Here is a 16714-nt window from a genome sequence, read left to right on the forward strand (position 1 = left end):
AAGAAAACACAATACAAAATAGTTTTAAATGCAACAACAATAACTAAAAAGCACAATACAAAAATTTAACAAAATAGTCCAACAACTTGCCGCAACTCCACAAATATTTAGCAATATTAACGACAAAAGCCATAAAAGTCGGACAACAGCAATCAGCAGCACAAATCAACTTTAAGCATGCAGCAATCAGCAACAACAACAACAACCACATTTTAACAAAAAACGTAACAAACTACAGCGGCATTACAAAGAAACGCTGCAGACGCTGCGACCACAAGACAACAACCTGAACACACCGACAAATTACAACATTAGCAACAACAACAACAACAACAACCAGCAGCGAACATTACAACATAATCAGCAGCAAACGTGAAAATTCTCAACAACAAAGATACACAGGCCAACAGCAGCACCATCACTACCCCCGCAACAACAAAATCAACAATAACAACCCACATACCCACCAACATAACAACAACAAGCACACCAATTTCAACAGAAATTGCAATTGCTGCCACAAGCGTACCACACACGCCAACCACAACCGCGACTACAACTGCCGCTACAACAACAACAGCACACCAAACGCAACCGCTGCTGAAGGCGACCAGCAAAGTGAAGCAGAAAGTGCGCAAAAAGAAGCAAATCACATTTAATTCAGAGTCAGTGACAGCAAGCCCAGCGCCGCGCCACGGCCACGGCCACGCCTACACCCACGCTGTACTAGCTACGGCGGAGGCGGCTGCCACACAACAGAAGACTGAACGATTTGCAAAATCACAAACAGCAGCGTGCATCGGCGCACCGGCAGGCACAACGGTCGCACCGACACGTGCGCTGGCGGCACGAGCGGAGCGCAAAGGTGCGACCGCGACGCAGGTGAGGACGGCAAGAGCGCAGCCGCCGGCGGCTGCCATTGCCAGTCACACAACACTTACAACAAATACCACCAGCACAACAACAACAGCAAACAAGACTGCAACCAACACACAGTCACAGGCGCAGCGGTATCCGCCGCCAGCGCCACCCGCGCAACAACAACAAACACAAACTCAACAACAACAGCAGCAGCAACAAACCTACCATATACCAAGCATTCCGAGCTTTAAGCCAGCGGTGAAACGCTTGAGTAGCGGTAGCATTGGCAGCATTGGCGCCACCATCAGCGCCGCCAGCGGTATCAAGGCGACACGCGCGCGCTTAGCACATTTTCTGAAAATCCAATCGCCCAGCGCGCGTAAAGCACGCGCACGCCGAAAATCGTCTACGCCCTCGGCAGGTTCGCTGATTGTAGTTGATATCGCTGGTGCAGCGGCTGGTGGTCGCGTTGGCTTGATCGAGGGTGGTGGCGGTGGCGGCAAAGCGGCGGCTGGTGTGCCCATTACAACCGCGCCGACCAGTGGATTTGGTGCTGTGCCGGCAACATTAGGTGCAGGGGCTGGTGGTGAGGCTGGTAACGCGGGTGCTACAGTAGGTGTTGACACGGCAGCAGCCGGTGCGGACGGTGCAACAGCGACAGCGTCGGCAACGTGGTGTGGTGGTGTTAATTTTTTGGTGTATATGGTGTGCTCATTCTGTTGTTGTTGCTATAATTTTCGCAACTCACCAACAAGGTACGTGCATTTTCTATTACTTTAGGCGTAAAGCTATTATATATTTTATTGGTGTAGTGCTCACGATGAGTTATGGAGTACTTTAAAATTTCATATATATTCGTCAATTATGAGGTCTTGAGTTATCATGACCCCTTCTTAGTAATTTTTATATTTCGCTCCTAATGACTTTAAAGCAATATATGTATAACCTTCACAAAGCACTTAATTTTGACAACTTATCCTGGAAGTAACGAAAGACTTTGGTACTATTAAAAAACATAAAGGGTGATCCATTTTGAGGTTCTCTACTTTTTTCAAAGAAAAAACATAGAAACTTCAAATCTTAGGGGGAATCTTTATTATCATTCGAAAGAACATTTTTTGGCATTTACTTTTTAAGGATTATCTCCTTCAAATGTTAGTCGCGAGTTCAATTTTCAATGACTCGTTCAAGCATTTCAGCTGGTAACTGGCGAATAAAACACGTGCTGATGATGATTAAAGGTTTTAATCGATGCGGAATTGTCTGCATAGACTTAAGAATTTACATATCCTCACAGGAAAAAGTATAACAGTGCCATATCACAAGGCCTTGGTGGCCAAACGACCGGCCCAAAACGTGAAATAAACCGAAGTGCTCTCAATAAATTCATTTATTGATGCGATGGGGGTAGCGCCGTCTTGTTGAAATCAAATGCCCCCGAGATCACGAACTTTAATTTCAGTCATCAAATAGTCGGTTATCATGGCGAAGATTCCATTCGCCCACAAACCACACCAAACCTTGTTTTTTCTGAATGAAATGGCAGTTCTTAAATCTCTTCTTCCTAAATGAGGCAATTTTGATTGCTTACATACCCATTTAACCTGAAATGGACCTCACGGCTGAACAAAATTTGGCTCGAAAACGTCGGCTCTTCTTGGGACTTTCCAAGAGCACATAAAGTAAAGCAATGGCGCTTGGAAAGGTCCAACTGCTTCAGTTCTTGCACAAGCTGTACTTTGTACCATTTCAATTTAAGATCTCGACGTAAAATGTGCCAAGTCGTTCCATACGTCTGTCCGACATCGCATTGGACAAAATGTTATTCACCAGTGACGTCACTTTAACGTATTATGTTAATGTTTCCAGTTGTGACCACACTGTGTTGACTGCTGCTGAAGTTGACGCGACAAATAACTTCGTATAAATGAGCTTACTTGTAAGAATTCTTTATATCTCGATTCCTTATACCACTAGAGACGTTTATACTTAAAAAAAAGGTTTTTTGGAGAAGCCATATTTTCAAAAACAAAAATCGATCTATAGTAACATAATATTGTTTGATTTTTGGATTCGAGATAATTTTAAGCACATAAATATATCATCTCAGAGTAGATACATTTTTTTCGGAGGTCCACCAGAGAGTCGACTGTTAATTCGTATATTAAAACATTCGAAAAAATTTGGAATAAGTATTTTTTCTGACTTGCAAGTGCATAGACCACAGTAACTCCAAAAAGGAAACTCGAAATGATATGCTATGTGGAAAACAAGCAGTTGAAATTATGGTACGAAACTATAAAGCTTTCTTTTACACTCACTTCTTATGGTTTTTAAAGAAATAGCATTAATTTAGAATAGAACTCCACTCGTGGTTTTTACTTTTTATTGACTTTTATATAGAATTAGTTCCTCCCAGCTCTTCAAGTTTCATTGAGACGCGCCGGAGATATGCTTTCACTGCATCCCTCTAACATATCTCTAAGCATACACCTTTAAAGATTTCTTAAATAAAGCAGCTCCACTTGTTTACAGCCAATTATCGCCAGTAATTAAAATTTATGGCTGCGATTTTACCTACTCAATGGATTTAAGACTGCATAAATACTTTTTAATGTTACTACATTTTAGTGCAAATGAAATTACTACCTTTCTAGAGTCTATTTAGCACGCATATGTACATTCCCACATACATACAAATATAGCTTTGGAGCTTAGATTCCATGTACTGCTCACGCTCTGCCGTTCTCTTTCACTCACCATAACCCTCGTTTTCACTGTCCTTTTGTTGTAATTCAAATTGTTTGCGCTCTTTCTGTAAATTTCGCACTCACACAGTTGCAGGCGCAGATCTTTTCGTAAGTTCATCGGCGGAATTTTGGCGGGGGTCGGTCGCATGGTTCACTATAGTCACTTGGCGAAACGTGACGAGTGCATTGTACTTGCTCACCTTTTTGTCATTTACTTCATTACTTTTCTCTGCACTAACTGTTAAACGTGTTTTGCTCTATTAACTAGGAAAAATGCATAAAAATTGCAAAAGAGTGCTACTTTTTATGGGCACAAAAACTGAAAAAAAGACCTGCCTTTCAAAGTGATTAAATTGTATAATAAGTACATGATGAATGTACGGTTTTAACGAGCGCTGTTAAAAGCGTGAAATTAAGTGAGCATTTTTTATTAGCTAAGCTCGCGAAGCTAAACTGAAACTTCATTATTTTCACAGTTGCCACTCTGTTTGCTTTGAGTTGACAATTTACAATATGATGGTGTATTTTAGGTATTGTATCTACAAGTTATATTTAAAAGGGTTCCAAGTGTGAATCGAAAGTTATGCTTTGAGTTAGGATAAACTGTTATGAAATACATATTTATCTCGCCTTCAGTGAGGTTAAATGTTAAGGTCATAAAAATAATGCTTTCTTTAAGAGATCACTCGATCTGCCGAGTTCTCTTAGGCATTGCTAGTTTACATACAGAAGACATGAACTCATACGAATTCACTATTTTCATAATGTAAGGCTCGACAGTACTCTCTGTCTTCGAGCAAAAATAAACTGTCTCTTAAAATTATAATAAAAATTTGGAACAATGTAAATTATTTATTAATTCATTTTTTCGATACTCCCTCCCCCAATTTATTCTCCGTCCTCTATAGATGACAGAAAAACACTCTCTTTTATAAAAGGATGTTTATCCACTGTTATTAAGGTGAAATCTTAGCCATCTAAACATAGGCCACTATTAATTTCTCCAAAATATTAAAAGATGCTTACACGGGCATTGTAAGCAACCATAGATTCCAATTTCAAGAGATCTTTCAGGACATGGTAATATGCTTGCAGTTTTGAATCTATTTATGCTATAACTCTTGGATCTATGACTATATTTTGGCGATTTTGGGAATCAAGTAAATATTTGATATCTTCTTTTGTTGTGAATATTATTCGAGTTAGAATGGTTTGCTTCGACCGGGACAAATGGTAATCACAATGAACAAGATCTAAACTATAATGCAGAACAGGCAAATTTGCCCAGCAGTTGTTTTGTAAATATTTTTAAACCGGTCTTTGCAACATAAAGCAGAGCGTTGTCATGATGAAAAACTATTGCCTCGCGTCTAATCTCAAATTAAGGGCGCTTTTCAACAGTTTCTTGCTTTGTTTTGATGAATTGTTGTCGGGAGTTGAATAATGGTATCACCTAGTTTAAGGAGCTCATTATACAGCAATTCATTCTGATCCCTCCAAATACAGAGCAATATTTTGGCGTCGGTATTATTCGGCGTTGCCATTAGTTGGCTGGTTGGCCAGGTTTCCCAATTGATATTTTGGGCTTGAGTTATCGTAATGCACCTCTTTTTCATCACCGCTGTAACAGGTGATCAAACAGGCAGCGAAGCATACCATGCTGCTCATAGCAGTAGAGGGGTATGACAAAGGGAAAATAATTTCGTCTAAACAAATGATGGTCTTGGAGAAAGACACATCACTGCCTTTTATTCCAAGAGATGGCAATACGAAGAGGGTTAACTTCAAAAAGAAGTTTTAAGTTAGTCTCGGCAGTAAGGCGGAGTGGAGCGTTTCCACACTCGACCTATTAGTGAGAGCAGCACTATCCAATAGTACACTGACGGCACGAAAACACCAAAAAGCTTTGGAGCAGGCATTGCGGACCCGCATGCTAAGCTATCCATACCAATTGGGTATTTTCCGAGCTTCTTTCATGCAGAAGCCTTTGCTATAAGTCAATTATCAGTAATCATTCCCCAACGCAACTATCGCAACCAGCGTATCGCTACACTCAGTTATAGTCAAGCGGCATGAAAAGCGATCTCAGCTTATGAAGTCGAATCGCTATTAGGAGGAGTGCATTCGAGGGCTGAATAGCCTGTCAGTTTGCAACCGTGTACTCCAGATCGCGATGCCGGGGCATATAGGGGTAGCTGGCAATGAGCTGGCCGACGAACTAGCCAGCTCTGCTGCGACTTCCAGGATGGTGGGGGCAGAGCAATGCATTGCGGTGGGATCTAACACCAAGAAGAAGTTGCTCCACACTGAGGATAAATAAAGTGGAAAATAACGGCACTGGCAGCACACAACAGAGATGCACCACGCCAAATTACTATTAGGAAGTTACACCAAGGTTATGATCAGCTTCCGCCGAGACAAATTCCATCTCCTTGTTGCGTTCTACACTGGGCACTGCAATCTGCTTAGTCTCTTGGGCAAATTTCTTGTGTTGTGACACGAAACCGGAAACTCCCGAACACCTGATTCTAGATTTCCCATCGATTTGTAAAAGCAGACTCAGGACCCTTGGATTCATTGATGTTGATAGGAAACACATCAACTCCATTGCGCCCAGCAAGCTGCTGAAATTGTTGCAGAGTGCTTTGTGACCATATGTGACTTAGCAGAAAGCACAATGGACCATTGGTCTCAGTGCAAAACCTCAATTATTCTTACGTCACCAGTCACAATCCAATGCTAAAACGACTACCTCTTGTTGTTGTAGTACTGAAGAGAAACTCCTATATAAAATAATATAAATTAACAGCACCTCCAACAAACTTTTTTTTTTAGCCAACTTCACCTTTACCACCAAAATTCAAATAGAAGCCTACTCTCGCATACATAAACCCAAAGCCATCTATTTATTATTTATTTAAAAACCCAGCAAAAATCAGTAAATCAAAGCTATCATTTGCTAAATCTAATCTAGCGCCGTTAAAAACAGTAAGCAATAAGTACTCATATGAGCACTTTTATTGAAACAATTTCCCAATCAAAGCAATCAAAGACTTAATGAGTGTGTAAATCAATTGAATTTGGCTGTTTGCTTAATAAATAATAAAATATATTTGAGTAAATATCGAAAATTGCAAAATGTCCAAAAGCGTACGGTAAATAAATGTGCAGTTATTAATAATATTTTTTATGTTATTTTAATGTTTTTTTAATATTAACGAAGCTCTTGGAGTGCGCTAACGTAAACAACAGTATACAAAATTATAAAGGCTTATCAGATAATTACATAAATATATCTATGTACACATATCTAAGTATCTTTACTGTCATATCTTGCCACACCACATAGTTTGGTAGGCACTAAGCACCTAAAGTCCTTCAAAAGCCGTCTGCACACTAACTAATAGTCTAGTAGCTTACTAAACGTAAGTCATTTAAAATTAATACCACGCAAACACAGTAAAAATTAAAAAAAAAAAGCTGGTACATGTAGATATATACAACATGGTACGCAAACTTATGGCGCGCAGTGTTTGTGTGTTACTTAATACCTCGCGTAATGCGCTAACAAATTTATAATTGTAAGCTATTAATCATTGATAGACTAGGCGCAACAGTGGAACGCCTTCTAATCGCACACTTGTGCACACACGCACACGCGCACACACCAGAACACTTGGTAGTGCCCTCCACCTGGACTATTACTTACCAAACTTGTTCTAACTATGGCGTCGAAATGCAGCCAAAGTAACCAAATCGGCGGCAACACGAACCATTATTCAGCTGAAGCCAGCTACCGAAACGTGTTGGCAGGCATTATTGTTGTCGTTGATAAGTATGTATGTAGATAGTAGTAGACCGCGTGAAAAAATAGCAATAAATAAATAATAAAAAAAAGAGCATAAAAGAAGCCGCCTAAAAGCCAGCGAAAGCCCACGGGTTTTCCATAAATAAAAGAAAATAAAAGGTGAAAAAAGCGTGGAAGGAAATCCAATATGAACCACTGAGATAAGCGAGATAAGCACACGTCGCACACACGCGCAGCTACCAGCGCTCGCATTGTGCGCTCAAACTCATACACGCTAGCATTGCGTGCGCTCTCTCTCTCTCTCCTTTTTACGCGCTCAACCTGCAGTATAGCATTTCTCCACTAAAACGCGCTGCTGGTATATGTAACCACAAAATCCCACCAAAACAATTGCCAAATGATTTGTCTTTTGGCCGTCGTGGTTAGTTGTCGATGCGCGCTCTCGCGCCCGTTCAGTTGCTCACACATGACTTTTTGCTAGAGCGCGCTTGGTAAGCGCTGCTCAGCCGTGCAGAGTTTGTGATGCTGAAATGTTACTGAGCACTCACCGCATATATTTTACAGATTTAAAGTCGCCACCCATTTACCCACCACCCTCAGTGATGTGTTTTAATGAGAAGAATTTAATTTGTGCTCAAAATTGTGGGAATCTTTAATAAAGGGGCTTCGCCCAGCATAAAAAAAATAATGAATACCCATATTGACTTGAAGTTAGTATAAAATTTTGCAGAAATCCTTACCACTCTTATCAAGCCTGACCTTGTCGCCTGACCTGCCTGCTCAACGCTATTTTCAAATTTCTCGCAGCCAAAGTCATCTAAGTCAAGTTTTTTAATAAAAGTGTCACTTGTTTTGACATTTACACAACTTCAGGTGACATTTGTGCCGACTGTCAAATTTACTACAAAAGTAAACAAACAAAAATTGTGCGCTCCAACATCTCATTTGACAATACACTCTTGCAGAGCAATACACATGGCGCATAGCCATTAGGTTGGCGCACCTGCCACTCTCAACCAACCCTATGCAAAATGCGGCTCTTCCGGCGTTTGCACACAACCAACATTATAGCGCCTTGATCGTCGGTCGCACGCACATAATCTGACATTATAAACATAATAATTTGACAGCTGCCGAGATTTGTCTTCTTTGTTTATCTGTCAATGCTTTGGCAACGCATATACGCGCTCTGCCATGTGCTACGCACACGCGCTCATTTGGCAAATTTTGGCTCTCATGAAAATCATTTGACTTTTCAATCTGCTCCAAATTCACTTGGCGCCGGTTGTTTGCGCTCCGCTCGAAAACACGAAGCGTGATTTATGCGCCCAATTGGAGCTAGCACTTGCTGGTTGCTGGTGCCTCAACAATGTCTGATAAGTGTTTTACAGGCGTATATACTTGTATGTTTGGTGATTAGTTGTATTTTGTTTTTGTTGGTTAGTGCGTAGCGTTCGCTTGCGCTCTCTTTGGCGCGCGCTCAATTCTTGATTTATTGCTGTGGGTTACGCGCTATCGTCGCCTTGCGCTGGCTGCTCGTCACTTGGCGCTTTGGCTGAGCGTCGTACACAGTTTAATGGCGTGCTCGTTGTATGTTCTCCCCATAACACCCCTCCCTTTTACGCACCCTCTAGACGCAGCAGCCACCCAACCAACCTGCCAGCCGGCCTTGCCATCGTCGCGTAATCAACAAACGTCGTCAGCAAAGCTGTCGCTCGGCAATTTTAGTGCTTTTTGTTATTTTTGTTGACGTTGTTGTGTTACCGAAATCGTCAGACCACTTCGTTCGGCTGCTCTTTGCTGCTTTTGGTTCATTTCATTTATTTCATCTCCGCAACTGTGTGACTACAGCTCAGCGCCGCATTAATGCTCCAAAACAACGTGCGCTCATACGTTCGCGCTCTCTTTAAGCACATGCTGCTCAACGCATATTCATTTTCATGATTTCTTGTTTAACGTTACACTCACCTCTCTGTCGTTGCTGCAGCTATTGCTGCTCACGGGTGCTGCTTTGCGTTTATGTGTGCGTGTGTTTGTGTAGAATTTTTGTGCAGTTTTTCTCGCCAGCAACGACATCGTCTTCATCGGTTTTCATAACTTCGTGCGGTTCGTGATTTTCAACGTCTCGAGTTCTCGATGTCGCCGCGACGACAGCAATGAGACATATACATTTTTTTCAGCCATTTAACATTTTAAGCAAAGTCTTTAGTGTTTTTTAAATAATACACACGTTGCTTGCAAATCAAAAAATATATACGCGTACATAATTCAAGTGGACGGTGGTGAAAAGTGTCGTTGATACGCGTGCGTGTGCCGTTGTACGAACCAAATCGAGAAAAAAGCCAAACGCTGTGCAGCTGAAAGGTGCAAAAAATATTTATTGAAAAAAATTAAAATGCCCGAACGACAAATCTGTCATTTCCATTGAGTGAGGCGGTCAGTGCGGTGCCGTGTCGGGCCGTATGTATTACACATTGCTGCATAGTGAGTAGGTCACAGCAGCGCAAAGCTAATCAGGCAGGCAAAAAAACAAAATACAGTGTCACTGCTTGAAGAAAAGTGTGACAGCGTGAAAAAAAAACGATATACTGCTTAAAAATAAATTACATAGCTAAAACGTCACTAGTACAGCAGCTGTGGCGTGATGCCACTCGCGCACCAAATGGCAGTGGCGGTAAATTATCAAAAGCTATAAAAAAGAATTCTTGAAATAATAAAAAAAGCCAACTCAATCGCGCTGAAAACAATAGCAGTGACCGCACGTCGTGCATGCAGCAGACGCTGGTGCGGGGAGAACAGCAAAAAAGCGAAGAAAAAAACAGAAATCAAAAGGCGCATAAGGCAAAGCAACAGTGCAATCGGTAGCAGTGCAGCTGTGCTCGCACATATTTGCATTAGTCGTGTGTGTTCGCGTGTGTTTAACTGTGCACGAGCACATCACAACAATTGCAACCTTACTTAAGTGAATTAAAAGTGAGAACGAAAAAAAACATCGGCACAAACATAGCAACAACAAAAGGAAACATAAGGCAGTTAGTGCACTGCCGCTGACATTTCGGACTATCAGTGAGACAGGCTGGCGCTGTTACAGTGCGCCGGCCAAGCAGTTAACTACACCAACGCGTGGAGTTGCTTACGAAAATCGGAAATCAAAAATCGAGTTGTGAAAATAATTGCAAGAAGTGTTATTGAAAAGTGAAAAGTGTTGTGTGCTGGCACTGCAGTATAGACAGCGCCTGCAGTGACGTGTTTCATTCATGCACGTATGTACATGTGTGTGCAAGCGCATGTGCTTTCGTGCGTATTTGCGACTTATGCCGAGGTATGCTATTAATTATTATGCAAATATTGCAAGCAACTAATAAAAAAAACTATTAAAAACAGTTTTGGTATGCATATGCTTGTGTATATATGTACATGTGTGTGTCTATATACAAGTCTATGTACATAGCATATGCAAGTATATGCTTTTATGCAGGCTTAAAAGCTGTTTTTTTTTAGTATATAATGCTGTAGCGCATTTCATTTTGCAAGCCACGCGAATTTAATGAACGCGTATCGAGATGAAAGTCAAGGTCAACCAAGCTGCTAACTAAATTACAGCCAACCTACTTACATACATATGTATGTATGCAAAAGCAAATAACCATATCTATGTGCATACATATTTACATGCATGCACGTACATTTGTTAATCAATTACTGCCCACTTTTCAATAAAACAAGGTAGACAGGTGGTATAACTAATAGTGTAGGGTATTGAATAATATATAATAATAATCAGTAGAAATAAATTATAAGCAAAATTTCATTTGCAAAATGTCAGTATTTATGTATATATTAAAAACTACTAATACCAGTGGCATAGTTTAAAGTGTACTTTGTTGAGGGCACAATTAAAAATTTTAATTTTGCAAATAAGAAAATGTATCATTATAATCGGCAGAAATTAAATACATACATACATATGTATGTACATATATGCGCAAATTTTTTGGAAAAAGATTATAAATAAAATTAAATATTTTAGTTTTATATAATAAATAAAAATAAAAACACAAGTTTATTTAAAAAAAAAAATTAAAACAAAATATATATGTATATAATAAAATATTATTCAAAAATACATTTTAATTCCATATAATAAACAAAAATATTAAATTGCTTTTTTATGCAACGGAAATTAATTCAAATATCTAAAAATAGCATTTTTGTTTTTGTTTTTAAGTTTCATCTGCAAAAAAATATATTTTAGTTTCATATTATATACAATATTTACTGAAATAATCTGCTATTTTATGCAATTGAAAAAAAAAATTTAAAAATTATAAAAATTATAGAAAATCTGAATTTTATGATAAAAATAACTTTTGCCAAAACTTTTTAGAATCTGAAAAAATTAATTTCAAAATTTTAATATTAAAAGAAATTTTAATTTTATAATGAAAATAATTTTTTGCACCTTTTGATTTACCAAAAATTTAAATAATTTTTTTTTAGAATTAAAAAAAAAACTAATTTCAAAAATTAAATATTAAAAAAATCTGAATATTTTGATCAAAATAATTTTTTATACCTTTTGATTGAAAAAAAAAATTTCAAAATTATAAAAATTAAAGAAAAACTGAATTTTTTGATAAAAATAACATTTCCCAAAATTTTTTAGAATCTAAAAAAATTAATTTCAAAATTTTAATATTAAAAAAAATTTAATTTTATAATTAAAATAATTTTTTGCACCTTTTGATTTACCAAAAATTGAAATAATTTAAATAATGATTTCTCAAAATTTTTGATTATTTTTTTATACACTTGAAAAAATTAAATTTTAAAATTATAAAATTTAAAAAATCTAAATATTACAATTAAAATATATATTTTTGTTTTCTTTTTGCCCACAAATGATGCATCAACTTGTACCTTTTGATTTGCCAAAAATTTTAATTATTCTGCTGCTGTCCACCGTGTTAGCCGCACCCACCCATATTAATATTAATTAGAAAAATTGTACACATATGCTTAAACATCTACTTACATATGTACATATAATAGATTATGGGGCCCACGAAAAGAGCGTCAAAGAAAAAATTTTAAACAACAATAAAAAATACATAAAACGAATATTGTCTTGTACCGTATTGTAATTTCTTGTTATTATACTTGTCTGTACCCTTTCTAGCATAAATTAATTGCTTTGCAAAACATGGTATTCTAACAGTCTGCAGAATTTCAATTAATTACACCTGGTAACAGAATACAGAATACAGGTAGTGATTTAGAGCCATAGTCGCAGCAATTGGGTGCTGAACAAAGTTTATTTATTCACCTAAAAATTAAAAAAAAACTTTTAGTAAAAAAAATTTTAAATTTTAAAATTAAATTTTAAATTTATTATTAGTTTTTAACCAATGTTTTGCAAATGAAATTCTGGTTATAATTAATTTCTTCTGATTATTATTATATATTGTAAAAAATTACGTTTGAAAATGTGACACAATTTTATTTAATTGCTAAATATTGGATAGTCGAAAAAGTTTTTTCGTATGCCTCAAAGTGGTCTATCAAAATGGTACATATTTGTTTATTCATTTATTATTATAAATATAAAAAAATAACTTAAAATTTAATTAGAAAACGAAAAGAATTTTTCGACTACCCAATATTTAACTTTCCTCTACACAATTTGAATGCCTAAAGTACTGAAATAACTTTAGCGAGACCTCATATATTTATATATTCATATATTTCCATCCCTCAATTGAATTTGTTCATCAGAAATCTATTAGGTATCTTGCTCTTTACGATATTTTGTTAACTAGTGTACGACAGTGTAATATTTTGCACCCATCAATAGCTTTCTCGACATACACAGACATCACATAACTTTGTGTAATTTATGTATGTATTTATTTATTCTAAGAATGGCATAGTTGAAATACATTTCTCTGTCGGCAAAAACACTCAGCCACACTATTTTCGCACAGAACACCCACCATACGCCAGCAATTCTGCAATTACACAAGCCTGTACTCGTACCTCGTGGTCTCGGTTAGCAAATGCGGCCCGTTAGAAAATTAGGTATGTGCAGCGTATTGTAGCAATCACTTCAATACAAAAGCAAATCACTTTTGATTTATACGCAACTTTCGAAATTTGATGTTCGCATCTGGAATTTTATATTTCAAGTGAATTTTTGTAATACCGTAATATGCCGAAATTGTGTGCCTCACTGTCAGCCAATAAAACAGGGTATTTTACGATAGTGATTCGGAGCATTGAATTTCGTTCGTCGGTTTATTGCATTCGATTTGCAAATTCTTGCGCCAATTTAAACATTGAAAATTTGCGTAATTCAATCAGAGTTGCCACATATGAAAAAAAATTAGACTGCCGTTTCTATGTTTTACCAAGATATTTTTAAAATATAGTACACCAGTAGTTATGAATAAAATAATCCATTTATGTAGTTAGTCATGAAAGTGATATAAAAAGGGTTGCCATCCATGCAAAAAATTATAAGCAAGTTCCGATTCAAAAAAAAATTGTATTTGAAAATAACATATGTTTGAAAGCAATACCAGAATAATAAAATATTTCAAAAAAACTTTAAAAAGAGTTGCCACTAATGGAATATAAAAATAGCAGTTCGGTTAATTTTTCTAATGTAGTATTTTTGTATACAGTATTTTCACTTAAATATACCAGTATTTTTTAATAATAAATAAAAGGCATAATGAAAATTACGAAAACTACTTCTATAGAGCTGCCACCTGAAAAAATTAGCAGTAAATTCTTTATTTCATGAAAATAAATACTTATAATAAAACTTACCAGCATTTTTGAATAAAATAGCTTACAAATAAATGCAATAGCGAGAATTCTAAAGCGTTGCCACCTTTGTAAGCTTAACAGCAGTTCAATTGTTGATTAATAATAATAATTTTTAATGAGGGAAAACATTATTTTAGAATTACAATTACTAGTTTTTTTTTTTACAAAATTTACTGCTATTTTTACAATTTTTACTAGTATTTTTTACAAAATTTGCCAGTATTTTTCTAAATGTACTAGTATTTTTCACATAACCTAATAGTATTTTTTACAAAATGTGTGTGTTTTTTTTATAAAATTTACCATTATTTTTACAAAATGTGCAAACATTTTTTTTCAAAAAATAACAGTATTTTTTACAATTTAATCAGTATTTCCACAAAACACAAATTCATTTGACGAATTCACCCCCACAAGTATACACATACATACTACATGTCCAGGACTTTCAATTAATTTTTAATTTGACTCTTTTCCGTGAACCTCCCTGCTTTCAAATCACTTCACACTGCTAAGAGGGTTGCTCAAAAAAATGTAATATCAATTAATTAGAATTGAGGTTTTCCATTACAAATCAAAGGAAAATATCTGAACGAATTCCGAAATGCAAATAAATGTTTGCTTTGAAGTGTATGCGCTGAGTGAGTGAGCACGCTGCCTCGACGTCACAATGCCAACAACAATGGCAGTGTTGACAAGAAATAACATTAAATTAGACAAGCAATAGCAGTAGCTACAACAACAATGTTATCTGCCAGCAACAAAGCAATCTTCAATCAAAATAGCAATAACAAAAGCAACGAAATGAAATGTCAACCACAAAGGAAAGCAAAACCAGCAGAAAAAAATAGTAATAACAAACAACAACAACAAGTACATACTTCGACGATAAAGCGCCATAAGAGCGACAGAGAACAACACTAGTCAACGAGCAATAAGTAAGCGCGCACGCACAAGACGTCCTACATACATATATATGTACATATGTATGTACAGGCGCACGAAAACCATGTTTTGCAAATAAGACTGCTGTTAGTAAAGCAAATATCACGAATATAGAAATCCACAAATCCAAATAATTCTATGCTGCTCCATACAAATTACCCAGTTCAACTATCGGCCAAACGAAAATTGCCGTCTACCATTGCGGTAAGCACCGAACGCACTTTGTGCGCCACCCCGCCAGCCACCCAGCTTCGTAACGGCTGTCGGTAATCAGTTTGTGCACGTATATGGCGAACAGATGATGCTCGCCACTCCATGCTGTTGCTAGGTTGCTATGAGCGAACTTACTTAGATGGAAAATAATTGACTGATTTTAGTTGCAAGCAAGTTGACGTGTTTGGCAATCTGAATTTTCAGTAACACAAAAAAAAACTGAAAACAGTGAATCCAAAAGTGGTTGAATTATTGCAAAAGCTTTGAATTCGTTGGGCTGGAAAAAATGTTATAGCATAGGTGACGCTCGAATCAGAATTAATATTCATTTTCTAGCTAGTTGAGGTTTGGTATGGAAATTTAAATATAAATATATATTTTTTACATTAGGGTTGTTCTAAAGTGTTTTGTAAATGTAAAGAAATTTAGTTTTCTGTAAATGAAATTTTTTGGTCATTTGGGTTGTCGTGAATTATTTGAATTTCTTCAAGAAAATTTCCTAGTGAAATTTGCGAAATTGATTTTGAATAATCTGTGGATTGAAATTGATGACGAAATTTCAGTATTAATCTGACTTGATTTGTGCTCTTACATATGAAAATAAGTTTTCTGTGTATCTTTGTTGACAAAAAAGATTACATTTTTCTATTTTCTAACTTAACCCTAAAATACTTCCGAAAAGTAACTAATATGTACGATTCAAAACAGTCAACATTTTAACGATTTATCTTTTGTAATTTTTTTATTATATGATATCAACTGAAACTCCTAAATTACTTAAAATAAATATAATATTTTGTATAAATATTCATTAAAATCATCGAACACACAGCAGCTAGAATACTCTCACCATATACAAAAGTTTGCAAGCAAGAATATGATTTTGGCTGGCCATTTTGTATGATAGATATATGTATCATATAGTATTCCGATTCGAAAAATGTATTCGGAGATTTTACCGCTGTCTTAGAGAATAATTCATGTCAAATTCCATGAAGCTATCTTCTCAAATCAAAAAGTTGTCGAAATAAACAAAAGGTGACCCATTTCGATGTTCCCTACTTTTTTAAAGAAAAAACACAGAAACTCTAAATTTAATGGGAAATATTTATCATCGTTCGAAAGAACATTTTTCATGATTTAAGATTATCTCTTTCAAATTTTGGCCGCGTCCACGTCTCAGATGGTCCATCCGTTGAGTCCAATTTTCGAAGACCAGTTCGAGCGGGGTTATCCGCATAGACTTAAGACTTTACATACATATTCTCACAGAAAAAAATCTAACGGTGTGATATCACACAATCTT

The 16714-nt window shown here is 36.6% G+C and overlaps 1 protein-coding gene across 4 annotated transcripts in view; it reads left to right on the plus strand.

Annotated features, from left to right (window-relative positions):
• The first annotated feature begins 1388 nt into the window (after window positions 1-1388).
• Window positions 1389-16714, plus strand: part of LOC120776049 (cAMP-specific 3',5'-cyclic phosphodiesterase) — a 202336-nt gene continuing 187010 nt past the window's right edge. Inside the window, exon 1 of one of the 4 annotated variants that reach the window (XM_040106503.1) lies at window positions 1389-1616. In XM_040106503.1, coding sequence (XP_039962437.1) covers window positions 1564-1616 — 53 coding nt within the window. In that variant the 5' untranslated portion in view covers window positions 1389-1563. Of the gene's footprint in view, window positions 1617-9386; window positions 10742-16714 lie in introns of those variants that run through there. The other 3 variants (XM_040106499.1, XM_040106501.1, XM_040106502.1) reach the window with 3 other exon arrangements.

The sequence above is a fragment of the Bactrocera tryoni genome, chromosome 4 (assembly GCF_016617805.1).
Source record: "Bactrocera tryoni isolate S06 chromosome 4, CSIRO_BtryS06_freeze2, whole genome shotgun sequence".
Taxonomy (NCBI): domain Eukaryota; kingdom Metazoa; phylum Arthropoda; class Insecta; order Diptera; family Tephritidae; genus Bactrocera; species Bactrocera tryoni.